Source organism: Rutilus rutilus (assembly GCF_951802725.1).
Source record: "Rutilus rutilus genome assembly, chromosome: 23".
NCBI lineage: Eukaryota > Metazoa > Chordata > Actinopteri > Cypriniformes > Leuciscidae > Rutilus > Rutilus rutilus.
The window spans coordinates 11600407-11609302 of record NC_140233.1 but is presented as its reverse complement, the minus strand read 5'-3'; the positions used below and the strand labels follow the sequence as shown (position 1 = coordinate 11609302).

At 38.5% G+C, this 8896-nt stretch overlaps 1 protein-coding gene across 2 annotated transcripts; it reads right to left on the bottom strand.

The window, feature by feature from the left end:
* On the bottom strand, window positions 1–4594 carry chst1 (carbohydrate (keratan sulfate Gal-6) sulfotransferase 1). Of its 2 annotated transcripts, none has more exons than XM_084396433.1 (2): window positions 4105–4594; window positions 1–3260 (listed from the first exon to the last, which is right to left on the bottom strand). In XM_084396433.1, the coding sequence occupies exon 2, from the start codon at window positions 3199–3201 to the stop codon at window positions 1939–1941; it is 1263 nt and encodes a 420-aa protein (XP_084252559.1). In that variant the 5' UTR covers window positions 3202–3260; window positions 4105–4594; the 3' UTR covers window positions 1–1938. The 2 variants fall into 2 exon arrangements, with proteins under 2 accessions (XP_084252559.1, XP_084252558.1); XM_084396432.1 differs by having other exon boundaries at window positions 1045–3260; window positions 4049–4423.
* Window positions 4595–8896: the final 4302 nt, after the last annotated feature.

Genomic DNA, 8896 nt, shown 5'->3' with positions numbered 1-8896 from the left:
GACAGGGATGATTAGGGGAAAATGGGACTGGCAAATGACAAACCAGATTGGAACTCATAGCTACAAGGTTGTGGCTTCAACTTAATGTGAAATACAGCTATTATGGCTATATTTCTGCCATTACTAGATATTACTGGCTTGGGAGCAGTAATTATCCAAACTAAACTGTGCAGCATAGCTAAGCTTATGAATAGAATTTCCATGACATTATTTAAAGCTTGCATAATTGATAATCGCCCTACTGTTCATAGGGTTCATTCTTTTCCTCTGCTTTGTAAACATTTAGGCTGATTAACTAGTGTTTCCTCAATCACAAGTTACTTTAGTGCACAATCCTTAGTTCCTGAAGTAGCTCCACTTGAATATATAAACGTAGTACTTTGAACACAGAAGCTTTGTTATTTGAGTTTATATGCACATCACCTCACCTCACTCACGGTTATGAATGTATTGTACTTTTATATGCTGTATTGTCCTGCAATGTGCTGTGTTTACTGTAGTCTTCATCAGTCTTATGTATACTAGCAGCAGAGAAACACAATTTCAAATGACAAAAGTGGCTTGACTTGACAAGTAGACATGATTAGCTATTTTTCCAGACCACAAGGGGGGGCCATTTCTTCGGGATGTCTTGAAAGATCAAACAAGGAAAGATTAAACAATGGTATCTTGTATGACATTAATTTCTATGGTACATGACTGTGAAGCATGTATATCTGATGACAATCTCGTGGAATGAAAGAGAATTCGTCCTTGCACACTCTTCACGCTCCCTAATGCTGCTGACACAAATCTAACATTGAAGATTGATGAGGGTTAGCAATTGAGACAATCATGAGATTAATATATCTGGTTTAATAACCTGAACGTGAATCCAGATTATCTAGATTATGTAAAATCCATGAAGGATTAAAACAAATTAAGGCCATTGTGACAACCAAGCAAGAGTCATGTACACAACTGTCCTTTAAACTGTGCAACAACAAAAAAGCTGTTCCATCTATAAATGGGAAAGAAAAAGTGGTTTCACCAGTGATTACATCTTGTTTATGCTTCTCTACATTTATTAAGATTTCAAAAATAGCAAAAGTCTCTTTCACATACAATGAGCCAAACATTTTTTTTTTTCCATGGACACTAAATACAAATCTATATGCACTGAATCAATGAAAATTAGTGGTATGATGATGAGGACAACCATAAAAGAATGAATCATTTCATGCATTTCATATGAAAATCTCTAAAAACTTGGATTGCATTGGATTTTTCTGAAGTAGTATCATGGCATTTAGCAAAATCTAACAAAAACCTTATTTCATTGTGATCTTACAGCAATAATAGATTTTTACAATGTATTTGTAAATCATGACCACCTAAAGCAAGCAGACTGAAGTGCATTATTTTACTTTAGATTCTTTTCTTTTTACCTGGATGCAGCACCAATGCATAAAGCAAACCAAAATAACCCCCCAAAACTCTGTGGCAGACAAGACTTTACACTGAGACACACCTGAGAAATAGCCTGACTGTGACATTCACAATTTTATTGCACGGCTGTTATTATACATGACAGCATTTCAGTCCCACATTAAAGAATGTTTTTCTTGAGAATAGTCTGGGTTCTATGACATACAAAATATTCACATTCACTGTTGTCAAAGCAATGACCAGCATACAGAATTTCTTGATCAGTAGTGTGGTGCTCTGCTCTAATATATAAATAATGAACATTATTATCTCAATGCAATCGCTGAGATCAAGGTGAAGTTCAGATCTCTTTACAGCTAAAGTGTTTTGGTTCTTGTGCTGTTCAGAAAATCATAGGGTGACTGCAAGGGAGTCTCTGAAGTAAAAAAAGTTCATAGTGCAAATGTCAACCACATTAAGGCAAGAATATAAATGTAGAAAAATAGTTGTGCGTGCACATGTTTACCTTTGTTACAAAAAAGGTATGAAGGTTTTGTCCTCGATGAGAGAGAGCGACATGTTTTTCAGCTCCTCGGGGGAGTTGACAGCTTTGTAGCCGAGCTCATCTAAAATGTGCTGACAAACAGTTTGTGTGTAATCAACTATGTCATGAGACAATTTCAACCTCCAGCTCTCTGCGTTGGCCGCCGAGTCCCTCAACGTGCCGTACTTATGCTTTGCTGACACATCGTTATTGCCTCTTGTGTTGTTATGTATCCAGTCCACCACGTTTTTTTCCAAAGAAAGACCAAGGAATTCATAAACCTCCTTGGTTTTTTGGAGCGGATTCCTGGCTAGGTCCTCGTATCTCACTAGCATGTATCGTCCTCGAAGCCACGGCGGCCGGCTTAAGCCCGTGGACACTGAGTTTAGAAAGTCGTCACACACTGTTGTTAGCTGAGTCAAATCCAGGTTGTAGGGTTTACGGCCGGTGGCTCTCCAGATCCGCCATAGGCGGTATGTGTCCCGAAAGGTTTCAATCCTCGAAGATAATATTCCACGCGGGTCCCTCACCAGCTGGATAACTTTCAGATTAAGCCGAGGGTCCTCAATCAGTGCCTTAAGATCATTGACCTCTGGAATACGCACTGTTTTAATGGCCACGTGGCGTCTTTCCCGACATGATTCGGTTGCTAGGGTCAAGTTAAGGGAGGCACACTTTCGAACACAATCCCCCTCTTCTATATTGCCATCATTAGGGCTGAAGGCATCACAGACCGGCATAGAGCAGAGGGCTTTGCTGGCTCCTCGGCGAAAGAGTTTATCCGTGGTATGGTTTGCCGGCTGCGGTTTGATGTAACTCTCTAAGAAATACAAGTCGCAGTTGTACAAGCTTCTAAGAAGGTCACGACTGGCTCCCAGCATCACTCTGCGCTCAACAGCATATCTGCTGGAAGAAAGGTGAGGGATTAAGGTCGTTTGGACATGATAAAGTGGCTCAAAAAGATAGAACACATCTGAGTGCTGGTTGAACAACTGTCCAACGAAAGAGGAGCCGCTACGGGTGGTTGCCAAGATGAGGATGTGAGTCTTCCTGGAGGAATTGTAATTAAAATAAGGGTACTCATCACACATCCGATCGAAGGACTCCACATCCTGTCCCAAACCACAGTTCAGAGGGTTAGGAACAGGGCACAAATGAAAAGGCTTAGCTGTAAAAGTCCTGATTGCTGTGTATTGGATCGCTATGGACACCAATGCAAGCAGAATCACAGCCTTCCAGGAACATTGCATGGCTGGGTAACTTCATTTAGATGATGCCGTCCGATTTGATCCTATCGACAAAGATGCAGCTGGGGGGGGAAAAAAGATATCTCGGTGAGTTAGGAAAAGTAAGGCATAAAGATGTATAACATTTAATTTAAACATCTAACCAGGTCTGAAATAACAAAGAAATTTAATCTATAAACATTTAACTTCAGAAATTGTGATTTATAAGTCAATATCAAAAGCAAAAAAACTATCAAGATGTGAAAGACCAATCTAAACTTGAGAGGCTCCTTGCTAAGCCTTAATTTCAAGCAGTCAAAGACAAATGTGCCTTCAAAATATATTATATTACATTCTACACATATGCTTCACAATGCAAGCCTTAAGCATTCGTTTATTGCAATATGACACTTTGATCAAGTACTTCACGTTTTAATGCAGCCAAACTCCTACAACTAAACTGCTTCCTACAGGCTTTTACACAAGCCAGAGGTATTTAGTTTTTCCCTTGGGGAAATCAGCAAAGGTTCGGCAACAGCATCTAGAATGCAGTCAGGTTAAAAAATCTGAATCTGGCACTAGTTCAGGCACCTGTAGAGAGATGCATGAATTGCAATACCTCACAATGCCATATGCATGCGTATTATGATAGGTTTGAAAGGCAGCCGTCGACGACCGCGCGCGTCGACTTCTGATTTACCGCAGTGCAACACAACTCGGTATTCAGTTGGAAATAAAAAAAAATAGCAGATCCGATCTGTCTGTCGACTATATAAAACGGTGACCAACTTATCTCCTATTCCAGCGCGAACATTTCGGATTTCCAACTAGGCTCGAAAATATCGTGAAATAAATACTTCGATATACTTGCCTCATATAAAGCTGTATGAGAACATGACGAAAATTTAAACAAAAGGAAAAAATCACCATATGCCGCGATGGCTTTGCGTAGTCGTCCCGTAACGCCCGTCATAGACGTTTTATCGCTTTAATTCACGTAGCCTATTCAGATGTCGAGGGGTTCCTTATTCCCTAAAACCCGATGAAAAGGTCGAATATCCTCAAGCAGCTCCATTCATGCACTGGATAAAACATTCAAAGACGGGCTCCGTGGAGAGACAACGGATGAATAAGGTATTGATGCGCATCCTCAGACATCTCTCTGTGACTAAACGCGAAACACCGGACGGATATTTCGCTCGTTCGTCGTGAGGAGAAGACTGAAGAGAGGTGTGCCAGTCGGTCCCAGATTAAGTAAAACGTAGACAGCCCTATGCGAATATTCACCCCCTTCCCACAAAACCACAGTTGACAAAGGCTGAGGAGAAAAAAACAGCACGGGGGGAGGCAGATTTGGTTCACTATTCGCGTCCTCCCTCAGAACATGTCTGTGCTCGACGCTAAAGCCTTTGAACATGGAGTTAGTTTGGATGAAGTGAATTGGTGGCATCTAGAAATTTCATTCTTTTTTGTTCTTTCTCAGTCGCTATATATAGGCCCTATATTTAGGTTTAAGCGAAATTATTCGTATTCAGATTTATTGAGTTTATTCTTGTGATGAATGTCTTTTATTAACTTATTTTATGAATTTGACCTTGTTATTAATCGAATTATTCTTTTCTTAATGAATTATAGATCCTTTTTATGCCTCAGGCTATGTTTCATGAATTTCTCTGTGCTATTGATTGTATTCAGAGTAAATTGCATGATGTGCCATGTTATCAAAGTGCATCTGTTTTCATCTCTGCAGACATATAATGCAAGATCTGCTGTAAGAACTTAGTGACCTAATCAGATCTCTATCCTTAAATGGCTGCAAAAGAAGAACCAAGAATATTAATAGGTATACTTTCCCTATAGTCCCTTCCTGTTATGTAAGCATAGCATAATGTTTATTTTCAGAAGACTCTGGGCTTCTTTCTTGTCTCTCTTTAAATTCTGCTAATATCTTACTTCTTTTGGGCCATTCTTTCTCTATACTCTGATCTTCTCACAATATTCATCTGTTAGATACAGTACAATACTTTGGATTTTATTATAAACTATTGAATAAGATATAACTTATTTTTGTTTAAACGTATTTTCTATTACAATTTTCAAATTGACTAATTCATTTGTTTTCTTTATAATTTTACATTTTTACTTAATAAATGTGTTATTCCTTTTATAAGGAATATGCAAGGACAGACATGGTCAGCTGGTGGATTTCAGTACTGACTGACTGAATGGCCCAAAGTAATTATAGTGTAGAAAAATAGTGTTTTCCTCATTTTGAGGGTGTGTAACTTCTTCACACCTCAGTTTATACACATAATTAAGTTTGATTTTTCACCATATGATCTTATGTTAGTTTTAACTATTAGTATATTTTTGTTTGAATAAGACTTTCAATGATAGTTATATGTAGGGCAGTATACCTCAAAAATAAATTACTTTGCTCACCCTTATTGTTCCAAAATTTAGGTTGTTACATGCTGAAACTCTTGCTCTTCTGCTGTAGTTCTAAATTTAAATTTTGTGTGGTGTCATTAATGGCAAATCTGCTGCACGTTTGAGTGTATGGGAACTCAATTCAGTTGTGAAGTCATTTCATTTATGATCACGTGATATGGTGTGTATTTTTTTCTGTATATTGAAATTTCCGAATTTTGTCCAATCCCTGACTTCAAAAGACTTAGAATGTAGACTTCAAAAGACTTAGAATGTAATGCACTTAATATAACTTCATAGGCATATCATAATTGTCATTGTTTGGCACTTTCATTTTGATTTTAGCTGCAGGATGCAATTAACAAAGTGCGATGAATGATCATTTCATGTCTACATACAATCTAAAAATTTAGTTCATTTGGACCACAAATCTGCACTCCTTCCAACTCCAATTCTTCCTTTCATCTGCTGTGTTTTTCCCTTTTTATCCTTTCACCTGAAGCCAGACATTGGCATTTGAAATGGGGCTTTTCCCCCAGTTCAGTGTCTTGCAATCTCAGAAGCTGCCAAATGTGAGATTATGGTTGGCTTTTTGCGAAATCAGTTTTATCTTTGTGTGCTCAATGCAACCCCAATTTCAATCAGTGTGTGTACTCAACCATTTGAAAACGTCGGCCTGCATATTGGCGACGGCAGTACTGGGGTGAAGATGGGTGTGTGTCCCCTTTATCCACCCTGCTGAGAGCTGGTAATAAGCTTTCAAACGCAAATGATCTTCCCTGCTCTGTCCACCGAACACTGCACTGCATCAACGATTCGGCAGTTATTTTCTAGTGCTCTGAATTTACGGATCCTCTGTGACAACCGTGTCCAGAGAAATGAGGAAACCCAAAGCATGAAACGTGATTTCAATATGCGATTGTACTGTGCAAGAGGCAGAAGAAGCGAAACAAGAATAGACTTATGACAAACTCTGAAAGACCTCTTAAACTCTGGCTTGGTTTAATGGACTAGCAGAAAGGCCCAGAATTAAATGTTTTATTTGTTCACAATTTCTTTTCACATTCTACACTTTTACAAAAATAAAGGGTCCGCAATGATGCCATTTTGGGCTGCACCTTTCAGTTAACAGATCTTAAAGGATCTATTTTTGTCTTAGTTTGAAGAACATTCCAATTATCTAAAGAACCCTTTTCCACTAAAGAACCTTTTGTTCAACCTTTTGTTCTATGAATTTTAAAGTTTTTTAATGGAATCATCATGGAACCATAAATGCAAATTCTTCATGGAACTATGAATGTCAATAAAGAACCTTTATGACCTTAAGTGGTCATGAACTGCATTGTTATATAATGTTTCATGGGGAGCTTATAATGTTAGTATGATTTTTACTTACATTTTTGTCATAATTTAGAAATAAAAGGCATTTTTCCTAATTGATTTGATCAAAATGGCATTTTTCCATTCCCTGATTTTAGCCCTTTGATTTGAACGATCTGTTTGAAGGGCCGAGTCTGCTGTGAGACTTCAGTGTAAACGCCCACTGCTGTGATTGGCTAACATGTGGAACTCTCTCGAAAACTTTTAGCACGTTTTTACTATTAAGCTCTCAAAGTTAATCAATTGTGAAAAGTGTATATTAGCATTATATTTAGATCTATTGCATTATATTTAGATTGTGGCATGAAAGGTTGCAGTGATGAGCACTGAAGCCGATTATAGACATGTTGAGTGCATGAATGCAGTGATCTCGTCTCTCCAACTCCATTTCTGCACACTAACGAATGCTTTCATCATAACTAACAGTGCAAACACAATGTAAATAAGAGATTCGTTGATTATAACAGGAGTTTTGTCGCGAGTCTAGAACTCAGTCACTGATAAACTCGCGCTGTTTGATTGACGGCTCCAGCGATTGTAAAGGGAGCGTTCTTTGATGCTTTCTATGTATAATTGATTCACAGTTTAAATAACAGATTATTTTCATCCCACTAAGAGAAACAATGTGAAGTTGACCATTTAGTCACTGGTTTGATTTACTGGCACATAGACAAAGAACATCTGACAGTACATGACTGTACATATAAGAAATCACTGATCTCAGATCAGGCATTAGAATTAACACGTTACTTACATGTTGTCGCATTACTGTAGAGTCCATATCGTAAAAGTCTGTTTGCAAAGCATGCGCCGAAATTGCGACTGATTTACCAAAAAATCTACAGTGAAATGTACAGAACAAACAAATAATGCTCAACTGAGACATTCACATTGTTGAAAATAAATAACCACATTCCTAGCATTAGGATCCTTTGGAAGGTAATGTTATTTTTGGTCCAGTGATCCTGTATCGCTCTTCTCTCCATGCCAGTGGGCAGGGCCAAAGTTTCAATGATTAAGTAGGCATTGATCTTCTTCTACAGATGCGGTCTTTCACCTAGGCTATTATGTGTGGCACATTCCACAACGAGACGGAAGAAGTTTTCAGTTCTGAAACTTATATTCTTACTGTATGATGACCTCTTATATCAAAAGCTCAGCCCTTTAAGATCTTATGAAGTATAGCAAAATATTATGCTTTCCAGGCAGCCAACATGTTATATTATTGACCAGTAAAAGCTTTTCAGGCTTTCAGACAAATTTCCCCAGCTTTAAAGCCCAAACTTCACCTACACAGGCTTGTGTAGGCTACAACTGTCTCTGATGGTTCGTACGTGAGACAGGAACATTTGGGTCTCGGCCGGTCAAGGTTGTTCCTCACCCGGATTTGGATCAGTGCCTCAAGACGAGACAGCTGACTTTATTTTGTGTAATTGAAAAGAGTTTGTGGGGGAGAGAAAGGGCTGGAAAACAGTGTGCCGTCAAGTCCAACTCTAATTAAGACAGGAGCTGCCATGGTGCTTTCCATTACACCAAACGGCTCCCTGGATCTGAAAACAGAAGCTGCATATAGCAGATTAGCTGACTTAAGAACAAGCCACGATGAGAATAAACAGCGCTGACGGTCTGTCAGTAGGTGTCTTTGATTTTAGTTTTTATTTTCATTGTTTCATTGTTCATTGATTTTATTGGACAGGTGTGGAAGCGAATATGACAGTTGTTGAAAATATGTTGAAAGCACTGTGGGTAGTGTTGCATATAATTGTGTTGTTCTCTGGTAAGATTTGCAGCACAGAGCTCTGTGCTTGAGCATTTGAAAATTTGGCCTGCATGTTATTGGCAAAACAAAAAAGTAGTCATGATTAGATACTGTATTTTTCCAGACCACAAGAGGGTGTCATTTCTCCTA

What these genes read in the sequence shown, in the direction of transcription:
- chst1 (XM_084396433.1), bottom strand. Translation starts at nt 3,201, where the DNA reads ATGCAATGTTCCTGGAAGGCTGTGATTCTGCTTGCATTGGTGTCCATA.